The sequence below is a fragment of the Cannabis sativa genome, chromosome 1 (assembly GCF_029168945.1).
Source record: "Cannabis sativa cultivar Pink pepper isolate KNU-18-1 chromosome 1, ASM2916894v1, whole genome shotgun sequence".
Classification (NCBI taxonomy): Eukaryota; Viridiplantae; Streptophyta; class Magnoliopsida; order Rosales; family Cannabaceae; genus Cannabis; species Cannabis sativa.
Window position 1 is genome coordinate 38,721,390 of NC_083601.1, and position 23,055 is coordinate 38,744,444.

General features: G+C 31.0%; 1 protein-coding gene and 1 pseudogene across 1 annotated transcript; one reads left to right on the forward strand and one right to left on the reverse strand.

Moving 5' to 3' along the window:
- Positions 1–3,707: 3,707 nt before the first annotated feature.
- On the reverse strand, positions 3,708–6,838 carry LOC133034482 (shaggy-related protein kinase kappa-like; annotated as a pseudogene).
- Positions 6,839–11,797: 4,959 nt separating this feature from the next.
- On the forward strand, positions 11,798–22,493 carry LOC115706828 (probable LRR receptor-like serine/threonine-protein kinase At1g53430). The gene is made up of 24 exons (XM_030634578.2): positions 11,798–12,381; positions 15,618–15,804; positions 15,963–16,034; positions 16,383–16,451; positions 16,580–16,651; positions 16,743–16,814; positions 16,956–17,027; positions 17,119–17,190; positions 17,289–17,360; positions 17,465–17,536; positions 17,641–17,712; positions 18,204–18,275; positions 18,380–18,445; positions 18,621–18,683; positions 18,775–18,813; positions 18,886–18,929; positions 19,029–19,396; positions 19,540–19,738; positions 19,822–19,956; positions 20,687–20,805; positions 20,910–21,120; positions 21,209–21,446; positions 21,595–21,745; positions 21,859–22,493. Exons 1-24 carry the CDS (start codon positions 12,264–12,266, stop codon positions 22,261–22,263), a joined length of 3,060 nt encoding a protein of 1,019 aa, XP_030490438.2. The 5' UTR covers positions 11,798–12,263; the 3' UTR covers positions 22,264–22,493.
- The last annotated feature ends 562 nt before the right edge of the window (positions 22,494–23,055 follow it).

The following is a 23,055-nucleotide window of genomic DNA, read 5'->3' on the forward strand; positions in this document are numbered from 1 at the left end:
AGCAGAAGATGAACTAGCTGAATATAGAACAAATAAAACAAGCTCACATTAATATGCATTATTAAACAATAAATTCTAAAATTGGTTAATCCCATCTCAAGATACCAAACACACATTAATATTAAGTCTTTGGACAGTAATATTAACTGTAAGCGGTACTCTTGGTGTAGCAATTAAATATTGACAATAAAACTGTGTCAAACAATAGATTAATCTTTGGACTAACGTATTGCTCACACAAAATACCTTATAATTGTCACACATTTATCGCCACAGGTATGTTTGAAATCTAGCAAAATATTTACTTACCTTTGGGCTAGTCAATATAAGCATTAATTACAAACATACAACCATCCTAATATTTAAATAAATTAATCTACACAAAAGAGGTCACTTTGGCGACATATTGTTTCAATTAATTTACTTAAAATATTAGTCATAAACCAACACCAAAATTTGAATTAAATTGTTTAAACCAAAATATATATTATGCATATATCCAAATTATATAACATATATTATAATATATATCATACAAAATATAATTTCATCGGCACAAGTCGCCGATCCACATAAGCCATAAAATATGTAATGCATATATAATATATAACTATAAAATTGGGCTGAAGCCAGAAACCATAAAACAAAATAATTGAATATAACACTTACAGATGCTTTAACAATTTTCAGAATAAATATACACGCAATTGATACAAAAGTAATAAAATCAAAAGCAATTGATAACACATATCTCTTCAATCAATCACATGCATCATTCATTATATTACTGCATAATATTAATAAAAAGAAATCATAATCATCAACCGCAAAACATTCTCATCACAGTATATATATACCATAAAGAAATATATATCTTTTGAAGCCAAAAACTCATATAATTGAAACATTCAATATATGTATTCAATCAAAATAGTGACGCCGACTGTGAATTAAAATTACTTGATATATTTTATAAAAATATACCGCACCATATATACATATATATGAAAATTAAAAAACCCTAATTTTCAAAATCCCCAAATTTCATAAACAAAATCATCAGATCTTTAATTAATTCAATAAAGGTGGCTCTGGTACCATTTGTTAGGGATTATAAAACACTTAAAATATATATAAATCACAGATCTAAACATATTCATAAAGTGCTTTAATATAGAAAACCCTAAATCATAAATCTATAAAACCTTTGTTAAATTAAAGAAGAATATGATGATAAAAGATCAGCGGAAGCACTAACATGAAGCCATTGTTGGAGATTGCAGAGAAGGTTTTGATCTTCCAAGAATACACTATTTTCTAGAGTATTTTCTCTGATGGGGAAGGAGAGAATACAGAAACCCTAGTGTTTCTTGGGGACCACTACCTATTTATAGACTCATCTTAGAATGAGTTTTGGGTATTTATAATTTGGCCCCTCAACAAATTATAAATTAACTTATGGTATCTACACATTAATTCCATGACACTTTAATACCCTTTTGATACCCATAACATAATTGGTCACTTAATTTTGTATCACACTTTATAATAGCATATACATTATACATATGTGCCCACAAAGGATTTTTAATCCAACAATATACATCAGATTCTTTACTAGCCCTCCCAGTAGTGACACATTCTGGGGCCATGTAACCCATAGTGCCTGCTAACATTGTTGTTTGTAAACCTGATTCATGGTCTGCAAGCCGGGCTAGGCCGAAATCTCCTAGCTTGGCATTGAAGTTTGAATCTAACATTACATTGCTTGACTTGATATCTCCATGCACAACACATTGTTCCCATTCTTCATGAAGGTACAACAAGGATGAAGCTAAGCCAAGAGCTATTCTATATCTTACTGCCCATGTTAGAGTTGGTCTCCCTCCAAAGAGATGATTATCAAGGCTACCATTGGGCAAAAATTCATACACAAGAAGGAACTCACCTTTTGTATGGCACCAACCACTAAGTTGAACCAAATATAATCACATTAAATATAATGTTTATACCATTATCAAAATTTCATTATAAGGTTAAAGTATTGCTAGCCATATAAGAGTTCTTTTTTTTTTTTTTATCATCCATTTATATATAATATAATAAATATTTATTTTTATATTCACTTAAAAAAATTAATAATATTTTGTAGTTCAAACGTATATGATTTTAAATTTTTTACCAATTTTAAAATTTATGAAGTATATATTTTTTTAAATTAAATTTATAAAAAAATTGATTGATAATTTTTTTAATACCCAAATCGCTTCCACCTTAAAATTGATAGTTACTTTATGTAATAGTAATAGTTACTTAATTACAATTTACAACAACTCAAGTTAAAATATGGATTTTCAGTGTCAAAGTTTATTTAATTTAATAATTGAAACTTTCAACTTTATTTAATACAATAATGATAATAATAATGCACTTGACAATAATTATGAAAATAATAACCTTAACCTAAATGTTGCTTTTTTTCCACATATTATAACCTTCATTTGGCTGCCGGCTGCGGGCTAATATATATTTATATAGGCTAATTAATATTTTTATTCTTTAAATTTTGACATGTACTGCATTATGACTCTTAAACTTTTAAGGTTTTTAAAATCTCTTTTGGATTAAAGAATTTTATCTAATTTTAGTAAGAAAAATGTAACATAAATGAAAATTCAATATTTAATATATATCAAAATTTAAGGGACATAGTTTGGTAGATATTAAAATTTAGGCATGATTTAGTACAAATAAAATTGAATGCAATCAAATAAATTTTTTTAAATTTAATAATTTTAATAATAAAGAATTTTTAAAGGCTAAGAAAAATTAAATAACATTATTTGATACATAATAAAGTATAGGGGTCAAAATCTGCATTATTTATTTTATTTATAAAGTAAGGAAGTGGTGAGTCATCACTATTCTACTATTGTCAATACAATAATATATAGAAAGGACGAGTCTTATTTATATACTAGATGAAAGTTACGTAGCGAGTCACGTAAATATTAGTTTTATTTAAGTTTTAGTGATTTTTTTTTAAAAAAATCGGTAACTAATTGTAAATTATTTTTTATTATTTGTTTTATAAAAATAGACTTTTTAAGAATGCCATAATTGTATATATAAACTTATGATGTACACATTGTTATTAATAATACTAAAAAATTGATAATATTAGAAGTACTTATGAACGGTATTAAAACATGTTACACTTAGAAGATTGAAAGAGACTTCATATTAATGATAAATCAAAGAGAAGAACTTGCAGTAAATACATCTTTCAACCACCTATATAAATATTTATATATATAGTTCACAGGTAAGATTATTAGCTTTAAAAATATATAGTTAAATTTATGTTGAGTCCTGTTAACTCTCAGAGTTGTAGTAAAGAATGGTATGGGTCCTTGGAAAGATTTCCCTTAGGAAACCTTGCATCAAGACAAACAAGTAGTTAGCTATTGTTAATAAGGATATAGATATTGCAACATCAACAAAATACAAATATTTGTTTATCTTGCCTTACAAGGTAGTAAGATTTGACCAACTTCCTATGAAATCAGGTATCTTGCTGGTAAGTCTAATATCTAATGCCCATCTACACAAGTTATAGAAAAAATGAAATAACTGGTAAATAAAAGATGATCATTTTATAATTCCACAACAAACTTTTTAAACTTATTTTAAATCATGTCATATCATCATGAAGGCCTAACCTGTCCGAGTAGTAGCTCAGCCATCACACAAGCCTGTTGACCAAATATCAATAGCTGTGGTGTATTCAGTCGTTCCAAATATAAGCTCAGGAGCTCGATAATATCTCGAGCAGATGTAAGAAACATTCAGTTCTCCTTACACCTGATAACATAGAAAATAGACTAAACTTTTAACAATTGGATCAAGCTAAGCTAACAAGCTAGGATGCCGTTTGGTAACACTTTTGTTTTCTAATTTTTTAATCACAAAATAAAAGTAAAATTTTTGTTTTTAAAAATTTTACTTTTGGAAAACAAAAATGCGTTCTATAACCACTTTTGTTTTTCAATTTTAAAAACAGAAAACAAAAGTGTGTTCTGTAAAGTTCATTTTCATTTTCATTTTTTGATTTTATTTACGTCGGGTCTAGGTCCGGGGTCGGATTTGGGTTCAAGTCAGAGGCCGGGTTCAGCGCCAGGACCGTGGGGGGATTTGGGTCCGGATCATGATCGAAGTCCAAGATATTGATTAAGAAAAAAAAAAACTGTTTAAAAAAATATTGAAAGTGATTTTATTTTTTTTAAAAAAAATTTTGATTCTCATTTAAAAATTTGAAAAGTATAAACAATTTTATAGAACATGTTTTTGAAAAATATTTTTACTTTTTCAATTTTAAAAACAGAAAACTGATTAAAAAGTGTTACCAAACGGGACCTAGATTAATCACTCAATATGTAACATAGCGAAAATACTTACCAAAACTTTGGCACTTCCGAAAGCACAAAGCTATTCAACTGATGAGTGTGAGGATTTACCTGAATATTATTATAGCATATTTTTAGAATTTGACAAGGCAAAAAAATGATACATAAACAGATAATAACACATTCAAATACACCATTCAAAAGTATTTAAACATCTTCCACTGTAATTCCTACAAATATCACCAAATTCTTAATTCTCACACTAACAAGTTTCACTCTTGACAATTAACTTTTCTTACATACCTTGCAAACATTAGGGAAATCGGAGTTTTATAGGACAAGTCTCAAGAGGGTCTTTTGCAAAATGACTTATGAGACAAATACTTGTAAGATGAAATCGATTAGATCTACTTTTACATGACGAAAGCAAGAGTGACCAAGTAGGTTGAGAAGTGTAAAAATGAAATGTCATTTTCTAGTTTCACTTTCCAAGATTGTCATTTTGGCAAACACCAACGAGTCTTATCTACACAAGTACTATATGCTCTAAGAAAAGAATCTTACGAGTAAGTTGTGAGGCTTGATATCCCGGTGACAAATACCAATGCAATTGTGGATATAAGCAAGTGCCCTGCAAATCTGTACCCGAAAAACAAAAATGAAATCAAAACACTAACCAACATATTGTCTAGCAATAAACTTAGTTAATATATCCCATGATCTTAACCGAAGAACCAAGAACATTCAGAAAAGAAGGTTTTTAATACAAACACAACAAAATTCAACAAAATTACTTTGAGAAAGTTGAAAAACTATACTTTAAAAATCTTAATATTTTATTCTTAAACCAATACATTTCAAACTAAAAAATATATGACACTTTTATCGAAAACCCAAAAATAACCCTCACATAACAACACCCCAACTCTCTCTCTTCCTCTATCTCTCTCTTCTACTCAAACTCTCTCTCGGTCCCTCTTTCCTTCGCTCGATCCCAGCTGCTTCACACAAGCCTAGTCGACTCCGACTTCACCCGAACCCCAGCCACCTCACACAACCACGAACTGAACCGAACCCCCCACTGCCCTGCCCACCACGAGTCGAGCCCCACCTCCGACCGCCACCAGTCCGACGGAGACCCATAGCCGCACCATCTCGACCGAACCGAACCATCCACGAACTGAACCCACACCCATCTCGACCGAACCCACCTCGCCCGTCGGACTGGTTGCAGTTTGGGGAAGATGGGGGTCCGATGCTTGCGAGTTGGGAAAAAAATTGGGTTGGGCCCGACGAGTCCGATGGGGACCGATGGGGGGGTCCGACGGGGCCGATGGGGACCCGATGGGGGTGGTCCGATGCTTGCAATTTGGGGGGTCCGACGGGTCCGATAGGGCCCAATGGGAGGGTCCGATGCATGTGCGGGTTGGGAAAAAATGGGATTGAGTTATGAGAGGGGTATTTTTGAGTTTTATATAAAGTGTCATATATTTTTTAGTTTAAAATGTATTGGTTTAAGAATAAAATATTAAGGTTTTTAAAGTATAATTTTTCAAATTTCCCATTACTTTTATACCTGATATGTGTAGAGTTTAACATATATCAGGGGCATTCTTTGGTTAATCCTGCTATAATTTCTGGCAACACGGTGAACAGTCTCGGGGACATATTCAAGTACAAGGTTTAGATAAAGCTCTTCTTTGTCTGTTGTTGAGAAAAAAATAGTGCTTTAGTGCGACGATATTAGGATGATCCAACATTTGCATAATCTGCAATTCCCTGTTCTTGTAGCGCTTGTCTTGAAGGACTTTCTTGATGGCAACAATGTCTCCGGTTTCTCTACATTTAGCTTGGAGAAAGAGGTTTACATTATCATCATCATTCAATATGTTTGGCGAAAAAAGTTGAGAAATAGCTTCAATTATTAAAAAAAAAATACTATGATTCTACGTACTTGGAAAACAACACCGAAAGAACCAGTTCCAACCACATGTTTGCAATGTAACTTACCGTCTGTCAATTGAAAACAAATGAAGCATTGTAAGACACGAAAGATAAACCAACAAATTGAATTATCTACCCTTCATAGTAGTTTTCTACAAACCTGCCTAGATTGTCCATTTCGACCACCAATAGTTGTTCGTATCACATGTCCAGTTTCAGCACCCACGTCGTTTACAACTTCATGTTCACTATCCTACATTGTAAAAAGATAATAAGAGCCATCAAAATCTGTACAAAACATTGTAAAACCAAAAAATTCTGTTATATAGACACTTTTAATATATAAAGATATATAAGAGAAATGAAAAAGATAATTTTGAAAAGTAATAATTATGTATGACTGATGAAATCATTAGAAAAAAAAATCCTATTACTAAAAAAAGTTAGAAACCTGTAAAATATCTTCCAATCCCCTTAATGACTCCCATCATTAAGACTGATTTTCACAATCCGAAAGTAAATATCAAAGGTAAAGAATCCAACCACAAATTAAATTTGGATAGTGGGTACAATCCATAGCATTTAAAATCCTACAAATTAATCTGAATAATGTGTGTTTTTTTTAATAAAATAATGTTATGTTAACGGAATGTGTGTTTTTTTTTAATAAATTTTTGTTAAAAAAATAATATAAATTAATTAGGAATATTCTGTTGAAGTTAACGGAGGAAACAAAACAACATCAAAAAAATAATGTTATGTTACTGGAATGTGTGTTTTTTTGAATAAATTTTTGTTAAAAAAATAATATAAATAAATTTGGAATATTCAGTTAAAGTTAACGGAGGAAACAAAATAACATCGTTAAACTAAGAATTGACGTTAGATAGACACTTTTAATATATAAAGATATATTTTTTTTTTCAACAAGACTCTTATTTATATCTTTATCTTTATCTTTATATATAAAAAGTGCCTAATTAACGTTATTTGTTGGTTTAACGATTTTTTTTAACGATTTTTTTTTTTATTTTGAAAATTGAAAAGTTAACGTGAAGTTAACGGAACCGTTAACTCAAAGAAAACAAAACCTATTTCCTTAACCCTAACCGATTTACTCAAACTATGGGATCCTGTGAAAAAGAGTTTAATTAGTCAAATATTCCAAAGCTTCTCATTCGCAACAATTTTGAGAAAGATTAATTAGTCTTTGCCAAACTTTGAGATTGATGGAGTTTTAATCAAATAAATAAATTGGTTAAATTTTATGGAGCAGATAACGTCTTGAAGGATCTAATGAGGCTCGCGCAATGACCGATAAAATGGAGATATCGTGTTGTTGGAATTTATTTTACCAGGATCTTAGATCTACTCACAAGTATGTTGTTTAACACCCTAAATATGAACTTTCTAAAACGATAAATAAACACATATAAAGTTAAGAAAACCTTACATTGATGGCAGCGGAATAATGTCTCCTTCCACTCAGATCTCTAACCCTTGTATCCTTTCTGTCGCAGAGTATTATCAAGATCTGAGCCCGAATGTCCTTCTCTTTGTGTGTGATCCTTCACAGTCTTCCAATCTATGATTGAGGTACCACTTGCTGTGTGTGGGCACTACTCTATCACTGAAGGTTTCGAAATTTAGAAGAAGAAAAGAGAGAGAGGTTGGTTCGGCTATAGAGAGAAAGGGAAAGGCTCAGTTTTTTGAAAAAGAATTTTCTGACAGAAAGCTTATGAAAACTTGTCATTTGACTGAGCCATCACTTTCTATTTATAGGCAACTACTAGGTTTAGGTTAGTAATTATTTGGCATTAAAATAATAAAAATATCAATTTGAAAAACCTGCTTAAGTGGTAGGCCATGGTGTGTAATGGGCCCCACTTGGTTTTTGCAGTTTTCACAATTTTTATTTCTATTTTCTCAAAAACGCCAATTTTCCAATTCTAACCATTTAAATGCCAAAATTAATTATTTAATAACTAAAATAGATTATTAAATAATATTGTCATTTAATTTAATTATTAATTAGACATATAAAGTCTATTAATAAATAAATAAACCTAGAATCTCTTTTCTTTACAATTTCGCCCATGCTTAGTGAAAATTCACAAATTAGACATAGTCTAACTTTAGAATTATAATTGATTAATCACAAATCAATTATTGAGTCTTACAAGCAGTATAGTCTCAACTAGAATGGGGACCATTGATCTATATGCTGAGCTTCCAATAAGTGAACCGAATTTACTAAGTAAATCCCTACTTATTAATTCCTCGTTGAATCCACTCTTAGAACTTAGAATTACACTCTCAGACTTATATAGAGCATATCATATGTTCCACGATATACATATGCTATCTCATTTAACCATTGTTATAATCTTATTGTGATCAAAGATCCTCTATATAGATGATTTACATCGAGATGTGATACTTTTACCGTTCTCACCCCTCAACGTATTTTGCCCCTTAAAACACTTAGCTACCTCTAAATGATGTTTAGTGATCTAAGAATTAGTCACTTAAACAAGAGCTCATCCATTTACTTCTATTTAGCTAAGCTCGAAGGAAATCATCACTTGACTTCTATACACCAGTAGAAGCTATAGATTCCATATTTATGTTCAGCACTCCCACTCAATCATACTATCATGTTCCCAAAATATACGTATCACCCTGACCCAAAAGTAGGCTTAACTAGTATACTTTACTATTGTCCTGGAAAGAACATAACACTTACTCCAAGTGTAAGTACACATCATCGCTGATTATCACATTAATATAAATCCAAAACACTGATGAAACAGGAACTTAGTCTTTTGATTCATATAATCACAATCATATTCCACTGTGTTGACGATACTGTAAATGTGAATAAACATATGATCTGGACTTAACTGATTTTGTGTGTTAATGTAATAAACATATTAAACCATTAGCATGTAAAATTCATGCAAACATAAATCACTTCAAATTTCTTATATTGATAACTAATCAGATTGTAAAGGGTTTTATTTAGGGCACAAAACCCAACAGATATCGTGTTTAAGCAATACCTATAATCAGATAAGAGAAGAAAAGGTATCTCCGGCGAGAAAATTTTATCAAAATGGAGTTGATTTTGTTCAACCACATGCAGCGAAACCAGCTGGAATGGTTGTTGCACTGAGTAAATTTCAACTTTGTTGCATTCTCTTTTATTATAAATATGCATTGTTGTATTGGGATGAAATGATGTTTGTGTAATCCTTCCAATTCTTTAGATTTAGAAAATAGGTTATCGTTTATGAGATAATTGCCACTATTTGGATGATTTTTTTATAAGCCTTCAAATTACAGTAGTTGGCTAGCCCCTTTTTGATATAGGGGTCGACTCTTTTATTAAAGATATATTCCTGTTAAAGAAAGAAAAATATATTAAAGGTATCACTTTCACATATTTGATTTGATATGTAAAATATAATTTTGGTTTTGGGTTCAATATTTTAATTTGCTCATGGACAGAGACTAGGGTGTGAATTGTTGGGTAGACGATGAACTCATCATTGGAGGTTCTTCAAAGCAGAATGTTGGAGTTTGGCAGCCTCCTGAAACTTCGTCTAAACACAAACGATGAGTCTTTCAAAAAGAATGTAAGTTATGAATGAAAGATATAATCGCTGCATATTCCCCGAATCAATATCTAACTATTTTAGTGTTGTTTATAGATCTACAGTGCAACATGTGATGTGTGATTTTGGAGATTGTTCTAATATGGTGGATTTTTTTTTTCTTGAGTTAATATTAAAGGCTGGTTGAACTTTATAACTTCATCAGAACCTGCCTACAATGCATAATATTGTTCATCTTTTGTTGAAATTTTGTTATTTGTCTTATTTCAATTTTGTTGGCAATAATTTCAACCATATTTTATATTTCAAGAGTCCAATTTTTGTGCCCATAGTATATTACTATGGACAATGAACTAGGAATAGTGATAATGGTTTTTTTTTTTTTTTTTTTTTTATTTATATATAAATAAGGAAGTTTGTGTTACTTTGAATCAGAAGTCTCAAGTATAATTTTTTATTCAATTTACAGATATAATTTTTTGTCACAAAGAAAATGATTCTGTGAAAATCTATTCTAGAGATAGTTGCATTTATGGTTTCTCAAAAGATTCTGTTCCGAGCTCTGATCACGACTTTTTTCATGAGCCCCACAGATCAAGCATTCTTTCACTATTATAACATCAAAGAAATATAATCAATCTCTGTTATGCATCCTCCACATAATTAACCACACTATAAACTTATTTTTTGGAAGGCTATACATGTTCCATATTCCCTCATGTCACTTCTCCTTGTTTTTTCTTGTGCTCAGTAAAAAGTAATTTAGAGCTCACATATTTTATATTGTAAGACATGTGAATCAAATCTGTTCAACTATGATGATTCATGAGAATTTTATTTTGTTTGTGGACAGTGATTTGTAGAAGATTTACGCATATACACTCAAGAAACTAATTAAATATATGTCATGTAAATCAATATAATTAATTGTAGTTGGTAATGGTGATTAGGCAAGATTGAGGTTGACTTTTTGTTGGTTATTATGTTGTTCATATATATATGCTGGTCTTACTGGTTTTGCTGCTATTTTTTTTTGGGTCGGTACAACACTTAATTTTATATTATTTTATATTCTTTTAATTAATTAAACACTTACTTTTGAATATATGTCTCAACATCAATAGAAGAAAATTCCTTAGCTCTCACATAAACTTGTACTCTCTTATTTAGATTAGCTAATAACATCAACTTGTTAAAAGAAACATTATGTAGCACGTTTGTCTTATTTGATAGTAGCAGTATATTAATTGTTATGTTTATAATTAATTATGACATATATAAACTGATAGTTATTAAATAAGTTGAAATGTATTTTTTCTTTTTATTTATGAGATTAGTAATTTCTTTATTGTGCCATAGTATTGTTATGATTTTTTTCGGCTTTCAAAACCGATTAATAATATGAGACTCTTTAAATGGTTAAGTGACAATTTTCAATATTCTTTTCTTTCAATGAATTAAAAAATGAATATTCCCAAACCACTTTATCATTTATCTTAATAATTTTATTTTAAAAATTCATGTAATTCACCTCATTTTATGAGACTATCTTGAACCAGTGATATAAAAAGAGTTAGTTTCACTATTTTTTATTTAAAATTCTATTGAATTGTCCATCATTTGAATTTTGATAATAATTTTTTTTCTTTGTTTTTGTTAATTTTTTTTTTTTACAAAATTACTGTGTATTGAAAAAAAATTCGTCTTTGCCTCCTTCTCTAATATTAAACAAAAACATCTAACTAATATATAACTAAATATATGTGTACACGTAACTTTAAACTAGTTTGTTTATATGTAATGTGCATAAGCATAACCTAACATTGTCGGTTTAATCATAAATGTATGTACATGCAAATTAGATAGGATTACTTTTACTTGCATTGAAATTTCTCTCAGACAAACGACGACGCTGAATTTTCATTAATTTCTTCGCATTCCGTATTGGCGGCTTTCTCTACATAGTTCCCCTTTTCCCCTTTGTTCCTTTTCAACTTTGTTTTCGAAATTCGTAACCTTTCGTAGTTTAATTTAGTTTGAACTTTTATGTTTGTTTGTTCGTTCTTGCTTCCTTCCATGTTTTTTCTCAACTACTGTTTTTACTGCTTTCTCTTTCCAATTCAAAACATTAAATATTAAAAAATTCAATATCGAACAATACAATACCATCACTTTCTTCCTCTCTTCGTTTTCCTTTTAGTAGTTGAATCACTCTTCCACTTCCCAACTCTTTCTTAAACCCCCTTTCGTTCTCCTTCTCCCACAACACATTTTCTCTCTATTTCTGTCTCTCCAAATGGGATTTGTGTTCTGTGCCAATAAAATTATTGCTGTTTTTGTTTTCGGATTTCTCGTTTTGGATGCTTTCTTCTCTGGATTTGGATCCAACGCTCAACTTTTGCCCGAAGATGAAGGTACGCTTTCGAGTTTTCTCGCCTTAAAATTTTCCGAGATTTGGATTTTAATATTTTAGTGACTTCTCAATAATCATAGTGATGACGTGTCACTTGTAGTTGTTCTTGTGAGGATTAATATTATTCTGTTTGGGAGTAAATGTTGGCCAAAACTGTCATAGAATTGCTGTCATTCAAATTATTTAATTAATTTATTATTTATTATTTTTTTATTATCGGTTCGTTTTTAGTTTTTAAACCGAAGTAATTTGAATATTGTTAACAAATTTAAGTGTTCTCAGAATCGAATACCTCGCCATGAATTCTTCACACACCTGTTTCTTGGGAGTAATTTTAAGTCAATACTAAGGCTATTGAGTTTTGTATTATTGCCCTTAAACTTTTCAGTTTAAAAATAATTCATCTACTATTCATATTTGTATAAAATAATAACATGATTGTTAGGCGTTTGGTACGAGGTGTTCAAAATAATTTGATTATAAGAAATATTATGAAACAGAATATGATTATAGGAAAATGTGTAAACTGTGTTTGGTTATGTAGGGTAATATGTAATCATATTCCTGTTAATTAAATTGCATTGTTTAGTTGAGCACAAGAATTTTATATATTGTTTTAAAAAATTAAAATTAAAATATTTTTTTATTATATTTATTTAATGTTAATTATATAAAAATAAAATAATTATTTATTAAAGAAATTTATTTATTAATTAGTAAATATTAAATTTTATTGTATTTTTTATTAATTAAAATAAATATTTTTATATATTTTATCACTATATTATTTATTTTTTGTTTGTTATGTCATTTATGTACACCATCCACATAAAATTCATGTATAATGAATATACATATATTATTGCTAATAATATAAAAATAACTCAGTTAAAAAAAACGATTTCACAATCTAAATATATATCGTAATATTTTATTTATAATAAATAATAATATTATTGGTATTAAATTTATTTATTAATTCAAAAATGCTATTTAAATTAATATAATAGAAGGTAATGATTCAATCCTACTTTTTTTTTAAAGTATTAACATTACCCTCTTTAAGGGTAGTTATATTACTAAGGGAATAACATTCCAAAGCTAAACACTCAAAACAAACAAAGTAATGTTTCACATTACTATTCCATTGTTAGCAATAACCCATTCAAAATACCCCATAGTGACATGTAAACATTAAGTGTGTAATTATTTTTTTAATTTAATTTTACATGATTTTTTTAATCATTAATTATTTTTTAATTTAATAATTTTTTATAAAATGTAAAATTTTATTTATTTTGAATATTAAATTATAAGCTGATACAATAATTGACTAAGCAATTGTATTATTATTTTATTTATTACTTCTGATAAAATTTGGTAGAAGTACCAATTTGCAACACCCTTAAATAGTTTAAGAACTAGTTGTAAAAGTTGAAAAATTACATAATAATACATATATTATAATTCAGGAACAAAAATCTTAAAGAGCCTAACAGTAATTATGGCCCTTTTATTAGCTTAGCCCTCTCAAAATAAAATAAAATATGGAATCGAGTTGGTGAGGGACCACATCCACAATTAACGTAGCTGTAGGTGGGAACTGGGAAGTGGGTACCACTATAGTGTGACTAAATTTGTAGTATTGTTTAGATATTTTATAATTTGATGACTTAAATGGTCAGGAAACACTGTTGGTCAACTTGGTTGCAAAAGGGCTTAATAGTCTTTGTAGTATTAAATACAGGAGCAAGTTGATTCATTGCCGCATCCAATAAAAAGTGGTGCAAAGGACCCAAGGAAGAAAAAAACCAACGTGTATATGTTAAAGTTTTTGTCGTACGAGTAATATTAAAACAATTAAATAATTATATTTGTAAAATCACAAAATATTAATTGATGTGATTTTATTTAAAAATATGTTTAACTGAATATTATTTTTGTGTTACTATTATATATATATTAGCTTTTGGATTTTATTATTATTTTGTATCTTCTACTGGTGTACTTATTTATTTTGTAATCTGGGTGTGTTACATTTATCATCCTATTAAACAAGCTTGAAAACTTATAATGAATGAAGATTATATTACATTTTTTTCTTGTTTTATTTCTAATTATAAAGAAAGACTATAATTAAAGTAATTAAAGAAATAAGGGGACAACTGTAAAGATAAATACTAATAAATGCTTAATTAGGAGTTTATGTGGACTCGAATAGGAAAAAATTGACCATTGTTTCTTAAAGAGAACATGGTTGACATAGTAGACTTAGACTATTCCCAATTTTGACCATCTTTATGTACTAGCCATTAATATTAATAAGTCAGTATTCACGAATACGCATCTGCTCCATGTGAATATTATCAAAGCATAATAATAGGAACCTGATTCGACTTTCACTGTAGTTTTTTTTTACTATTGTTAGATCTTAGACCTACCGTCTATATTTCTTTTTTTAATGCATATAAATATAGCTTTATGTGTGTATGTAGTTTTATTTAACTTTTTTTCTTGTTTGGTAATTAATTTAACTTTCTTACATTTAATACAAATTATCTATAGAACAGACCACAAATAAACTGTGGTGAATAAACACCAACCAAGAACATAACAAACATTAACAAGATCAAGAACAAACCAGTTAGAATCAAACCAGAAACATAAAACCAGTAAACAACAATATCAGCAAGAATAGAAATAGGAATTTGCACACAGAGTTACAAGGTTCAATCACAAGTGAGGAGCACTTGGATCTAATCCTTGGGAGGAACTGCCTTGAGGCTTTGCCTTTCTTACTTTGAGATTAAGCTCAGAGAGAGAACAATGAATCACAATACAGGACTGAATGGAGTCATGCTCCTACAACACAAACAGATCACTCGAGAGCCCTGAGTTATAAAATCTCAGGCTCTTTTACATATACAGATACACCCTCAGCTCACACATTAATCTCACACAGAGAAATAACAAAATGACCTTTATATATATAGGTCGAAAAAAGGAAGTACAAGACCTGACACAAAATAACAGAAATAACTGTCTAGATACAACTGTATTAACTAACAAACTGATACTTGTACCAGTAAATAAACCCCACATAAACAAGGCACTGCTAATCTGCAATGCCAATGACCAAGTTTGACCAAAAACATTATATTTTGAGTATTTGACATTGATTTACTTAGTTGAGTTTCCATGACTTATCTTCTGATTTCTGATGTTGGCATGTGACAGTTCAAATTCTTCAAACAATATCCAGAAAGTTACAGCTGAGCGGTTATTGGAACATCAGTCGAAGTTCTTGTACAGATAGCAATGGCTTCAATAAGACAATTGTCCCTAAAGATGTTTTAAGCAATGTCGCATGTGACTGTTCTCCAGAAAATGGTAGTACTATTAGTATTTGCCATGTCAAAACCATGTAAGTTTTTTTTTTTCAATTATTTTTTATTTTCATTTCTTGTAGCACAAATTACCGTTTGATGCTTCCTTTGTTGACGCTCATGTTTGACAAGTAAGCTAATTTGTTGTTGAAGTATGACATTGGTTTTTAAAACATTTAAATATATGATATGACAGCGAGTTGAAGGGTCTCAATCTAGTTGGAGTTATACCTGAAGAATTTGGAAGTCTTACTCATCTTGAAGAGCTGTAAGTGACATTTGGTTATTCTCTCAATTACAAACTTAGATGCAAATTTACATTGGATTTTAATTTTATAGAATATTGCTAGAACATGTTACCTATAGAGGACATTGAAGAGATTATCAAATCTGGAATATATAACTTTATCATAAATAGATTTAATAACTTGCGTCTTTAATTGTTTTCAAAATTACTTATATAAGTGGGGACTATACACAGCACTTCATAGTTTAATGAGAGAAATGAGTCTTACATGCTTTTACTTTATACTTACAATACATTCATATTTATATAAATATTTTGATTATAAATTTAGAGTGCCTGACGACTAAAGTATTTTCAATAACTAAACAGTGATCTAACTCGCAACTACCTCAATGGATCAATCCCACTAAGCTTATCTCGTGCACCCCTGCGCGTTCTGTAAGTTATTTGTGCTCTTTTATCAAATATTTGTATCACTACCTATATTCATAGGTATAATTACTTGTCATTGGTTAGGAGTACCGGACAAGTCAGTGATTTTGTAACTATTGGTTGGTGTGGTGCAGGTCTGCTTTGGGAAACCGATTCAGTGGTTCCATTCCTTCGGGGATTGGTGAATTTACTATGCTCAGGGAGCTGTAAGTCATGCAAGCAGTATACTTCAATTAAAATTAAACAAAGTGAAGATTAAATGTTGACTTTCTTATATGTAAATGGTAATTTTTTCAGGGTATTAGAGAATAATCTCTTTGATGGCCCTCTTCCTCCAGAAATTGGGAGATTGAGTAACTTGGAAAGACTGTAAGATTGCCGCCCTTACTCTTGTCCCTTCTTTTTTTAAATAATAATAATATTAGTAATAGAAAGGGCAAACTTGTTATAGATTGGATTTATTCCGTATATGCGTTGAACAATTTTTTTTTAACATTTTCTCTTGTACAGCCTACTGAGTGCAAACAATTTTACTGGACCAATACCAGAGACGTTTGTAAACTTGTTGAACTTAACCGACTTGTAAGTCAAAGAAGTTTACTTATAGTTCAAAAGTTTTGTTTTTCTCTTCTTTTCAAGTTCAGAAATGTCTCACATTATTTATGGTTTGCAGTAGGATAGATGGGACTAGAATATCAGAGAAGATACCTGAATTTATTGGGAACTGGACCAAACTTGATAGACTGTGAGTACTGAGTTTTTATTTCATTTATCATTCCTTCTGTTCTCTCATTTTCAAAATAGTGGGAAGTTTCTTAAATTAAAAGTCTAAATTTGTTTCAGGGATATGCAGGGCACTTCCATGGAGGGTCCTTTTCCTTCCAGCATATCAAATTTAAAAAACTTGACTGAATTGTGAGACCTAGCTGCTTATCTGTTAATTACAGGTTTAGTTTGGTTTGCCAAAGGAGGGTTGTACTAATAATACTATGATTGAATTACTTGACACTTTTTATCAGGAGAATATCTGATTTGGGGGGACCAAATACAACTTTCCCTGATTTGAGACAGTTGAAGCTGTTGAAAGAATTGTAAGTTCAATATGACTTGAAATGCTGCTGCTGTTATCCTATGAGACTATTTCCATGGTTTTCCGGGACTTACTAAGTTCTTGCACTGATTTTTTTCGATTCAGGGTATTGAGGAATTGCTTAATTAATGATGAAATTCCAAAGTACATTCAAGAGCTTACAAACTTGAAGACATTGTAAGCACTTAAATTCGTCTAAATATTCCTTACCCCCAAAAAAAAAAAAATCGTCTAAATAACAAATGAAATGGCCTGGCTTGTGTTGTTGAAGATTCATTTTTCACATAAGGATAAATTAGCGAACTGAATTTGATTTTGCAGCTACATATAAGTTAAACTGGAAATACTGTTTGCACTTATATCCCTACATTGTTGTTTGACAAAGTGATTATTATTTTATGCCAGCTATTAACTATCATTTCGTATCCTTGTCTGCTCTTTCAAAGAACTCCAGTTTTGGTATAGGTTTCCATTAAATATCAGTGAACAAGATAGACTGATTCCATCTATGTACTCTCTAATTATTTCAATGATATGTTCATTGTTCACAAAAAAAAAAAAAATGGATTGATTGATTTCATGCATAGTTAATTTGATTGTACTCTTACCATGTTGTCTTTGCTGAGGAACTAATTACTAAGCTATGTGCTTGTATTTGAATCTTTTAGGGACCTGAGTTTCAACAAGTTGACTGGTGAAATTCCAAAAGAGATGGAGACTCTAACCAAACTAGATTTTCTGTAAGCTATTTAATATGCATTGGTTTCATTGTCAAGATTCTTGAGGTCTATTGTTACATTAGCTTTCGTTATATCTTTCTTTGACTAGTGGTTTATGAATGTAGGTTTTTGACCAATAACTCACTGACTGGAAAAGTGCCAAGTTGGATAATCAGCAGCAAACACGATATGTTCGTATATAAAGCTTTATTCTTTTTGGCTTTTAAGTCATTTAATTGAAAGCGCCAATATACAAATCCTTTTACTAATTTATAAGAAATTGTTAATTTCTAGTCTCTTGATTATATTTCACTCGCATAGCAAACTAAATAATTAAGTACCAATTCCTCGCTATTTAATTTGCAGTGATGTATCGTACAACAATTTCACGGATTCAACACAACAGCTTAGTTGTTCAAGTTTGCCTGTGTAAGTTTGTACCATCTAAATATGTGTGTATGTATTTCTCTATCTATTTTCGCTGTGTACTCTGCTAAGTTTTAAACTTTATCGTGAACAGGAATTTAATTTCTAGTTACAAAGACTCCGAGGTCCAATCGTAAGTCTCTTTCTCATTCTGATATTGACTTGTGTTTTATTTATCTTTACTTACACTAAATTGAACAAGCAGATGGTGCTTGAAGAAGGATCTCCCCTGCGCAACAAAACCAAAACGTAAGGATAAATCCAAATAGCGCCATGTATCATAACTTACACACGGAACTTGAATTAGTCTAGATGAGGTGCTAAATGTAATTCACATTATAACTGCAGATCATTCTTTGTTTATCGATTGTGGAGGGCCAGGCATGGATGTTGATGGGAATACATATGAACTGGACCTAAACCAAGGGGGTCCTGCCAGCTTTTTCACATCACCATCAGAGAAATGGGCTTATAGTAGTACTGGGGTTTTCGTGGGTAACGAAAATTTACCTTACATTACCAGTACAAACTCATCGTTAAATGGTGCTTCAAAATTTTATGAAACGGCACGCCTTGCTCCTCAATCTCTTAAGTACTATGGACTTTGCTTGCGGGAAGGCAGTTACAAAGTGCAGCTTCACTTTGCTGAGATAATGTTTTCTAATGACCAGTCATTTAATAGCCTTGGCAGGCGCATATTCGATATCTCAATTCAAGTGAGTAAATGTAGATTGACAATACTACCGTATATAGCTAGTCTTATTTGTTTTACTTGATTCTTTATAACATTCAACTTAGCTTTGCACGGTCAATTTTTTGTCGAAGTTGCTAATGATGTTTTTTGCTGACTTATGAATAGGGGAGTTTACTTAGGAAGGATTTTAACATAATGGAAAAAGCTGGAGGTGCTCAGAAAGGCATCACCGAGACATTTGATAATGTTCTTGTTAAAGGCAGCACTCTAGAGATCCACCTATACTGGGCTGGGAAAGGAACCAATGCTATTCCTGAACGGGGTGTCTATGGACCTCTTATATCGGCTATTACTGTGACCCCAAGTAGGCTTCATCGATAAACTTTAATTTATATCTTTGATTAAAACTTGAGAGAGTGTCAAAATAACCTTTAATTTTCTCTTCAGATTTCAGCGTTAATTCTGGGTTGTCTGTTGGAGCAATTATTGGCATTGTAGCTGCTTCGTGTGTGGTTGTTGCTTGTATTTTACTAGGGCTTCGGATGAAGGGTTATTTAGGGGGGAAGGACCTTGACGATCCAGGTAACGATAAATGACTCCAGAAATTAATGTATTCCACAAAAGTCATTTGTATATTTGCCAAATATTCATTCTTTTCTTGCAAATACAAACTAACTTTGGAAAGGATTGACGTATGTGCGTTGTGTAACTGTTGGAGTGCATGTTCATGATGTTGATTAACTGCTCTGTCGTTGATGTTCTTGTGATATGAAATAAGTATTTGCATTAGAATGTTGGTAGTGTCTTAATTTGCCAGTAAAGAGTACTCTTTGTAGATTTTGGTTTTTTCTTTTAGTACGTTATACACATTGGTGGTTGGTTTGCATGCTTTTGTTGTTTTTCAAGTGCTAAGAGATAAAGTATTCTCGTATTAATTGATTAATTTTCTATCTTGTTGAAGAAGTATACATTGCTTTCCTTTGTCTTTTACATTTAGGAGATTATATTTTTTGTCAACTACAACTTTGTATGTACTTCAGCTGACTCATTGACTGCCACGAATGATATAGCCTTAGGATTTTCTCAAACATGAAAAAGTACTGTTAGGATTTTCTTAATTTCGGATTAGGAAGTATAAGAAGATTTATTTTGATTTAGTCAAATTTTGATGCAATACGTGTGAAGACTACGGACTACTTTTGCTTGCCAGAACTTCGCTTAAGGCCTATATGTAGTTTGAAATATTTCCTTTTCATTTTTCCTTCTCAACTTTTACATTGGAGGGAGCGTCTTATATCTTTCTTTGTTACAGAGCTACGTGGATTAGAGTTACAAACAGGATATTTCTCGTTAAGACACATAAAATCTGCAACTAGTAATTTTGACCCTGCAAACAAGATAGGTGAAGGAGGTTTTGGACCAGTTTACAAAGTAAGGATAATTTTTTTGGATCACTTGACCATTACATATAATGAGAAAATTTGTGCTTTCTATATTCCAGACATTTGATGTGGATATACATAACAATTTTGTAGGGTACACTATCAGATGGTCGTGTGGTTGCAGTTAAACAGTTGTCATCAAAATCAAAGCAAGGCAACCGTGAATTTGTTAACGAGATAGGCATGATATCTGCATTACAACACCCAAATCTTGTGAGGCTTTATGGTTGCTGCATTGAAGGGAATCAACTGTTGCTTGTATATGAATACTTGGAAAACAACAGTCTTGCTCGTGCACTCTTTGGTAATTATTTGAATGTTCAATCGTTGTTTCTCTGTCACATAGTTTAGAACAATACTCATCTCGTTTTTCTTACGTCCAACATTGATAGGTAGCAAGGAACAGCAACTATCATTGGACTGGCAAACAAGACAGAAGATCTGTATAGGGATAGCAAGGGGTCTAGCTTATCTTCACGAGGAGTCAAGGTTGAAGATTGTTCACAGAGATATAAAGGCAACCAATGTGCTTCTTGATAAGGATTTAAATGCCAAGATATCTGATTTTGGTTTAGCAAAGCTTGATGAAGAAGAGAACACTCATATCAGCACAAGGATAGCTGGAACAATGTATAGTTCTAACTTTTTCTTCTTCAAAGAATTTTGGTTGTATTTCACAATACTGCGGCCTATACTTGCAAACAAAATGCTTGAGAATAAATCTTTTATTTTCTGTGACACTGTACTCACTGTTGTGAACTTATTTTTTTCTCTTCAGAGGTTATATGGCTCCGGAGTATGCAATGAGAGGTTATTTGACCGATAAGGCCGATGTTTATAGCTTCGGAGTGGTTGCTTTGGAGATTGTTAGTGGGAAGAGCAACACAAATTACAGGCCAAAGGAGGAGTTTGTTTATCTTCTCGATTGGGTAAGTCACAGTTATCTCACAATCTGGTTCCTTTTTAGAGTTTAACTTTCTATTTGCATTGTACTAAACGTGTGTATTTTGTTTGTTTTCTCCACATGTAAATGTAATTGAAGGCTTATGTCCAACAAGAACAAGGGAATCTATTAGATCTTGTGGATCCTAGTCTTGGTTCAAAATACTCGACAGATGAGGCTCTAAGAATGCTTCACTTGGCCCTATTGTGCACCAACCCATCTCCCACTCTTAGGCCACCGATGTCGTCCGTGGTGAGTATGCTGGAAGGAAAAATCCCGGTCCAAGCTCCACTGGTGAAGCAAAGCACGATGGATCAGGACGCAAGGTTCAGAGCCTTTGAAAAGCTAACACATGACAGCATAACAGACATGTCTGGGTACTCGCAAGAGAGCCACCATGTAGGCACTTCTATGGATGGACCATGGATTGATTCTTCTGTTTCTGGTCAGAGTAAAGATGAGTCGACCGTCCTGCAACATAATTCAAGTACCAAGCTTCTTTAGGATTCTGTAATCTCTCATATGATCTCAATATGGTTTGATGGAAAAGCAAGCCAACTCTTATAGGACCAATGTTTTCGAATTTTTCTATCTACTTATTTGTTTGTTCAATATTAGGTTTTCCAATTTTGTTCCCAATATTATTTTGTAAAGGTGTTGAATGAATATTTATATTTTAATACGAGAGAAACAAAGCTGAACACATGTAAGGAATAAAAACGTTACATGGAAAATATTGTGTCACTTCTTTAAGTCAATGGAAAATTACATGTGCAAACTCATCCAAAACTAATTATTTGAACCCAATCATGGTGATCAACGGTTGATTTTCAATTAAATTTTTTAGAGAACTGTCAAAGAGACTTAAAGAAGTCATGTTTGGTATTGTTTTTTGTTTTTTGTTTTCAAAAAATTGTTTTTAAAAATGAGAACAAAAAATAGTTTTTGAAGTTTTTAAAAACAAGTCATGTTTGGTTAGTGTTTTTTAAAAACAATATTGACCAAAAGTGAATTGGTTTTTAAAACAGAAAACAACATTTTGTTGTTTTCAAAATTCTTGTTTTTTGTAACTTTGTTTTCTGAAAACTGTTTTCAAAAAACAAAGGCCAAACAAGCCAAATTGTTTTCAAAAACAATTTTCTGTTTTTAAAAACAAAAAACAGTTTTTTAGTTATGATGCCAAACATGCACTTAAGCATGTTTGGTATTGTTTTTTGTTTTTTGTTTTCAAAAAATTGTTTTTAGAAATGAAAACAAAAAATAGTTTTTGAAGTTTTTAAAAACAAGTCATGTTTG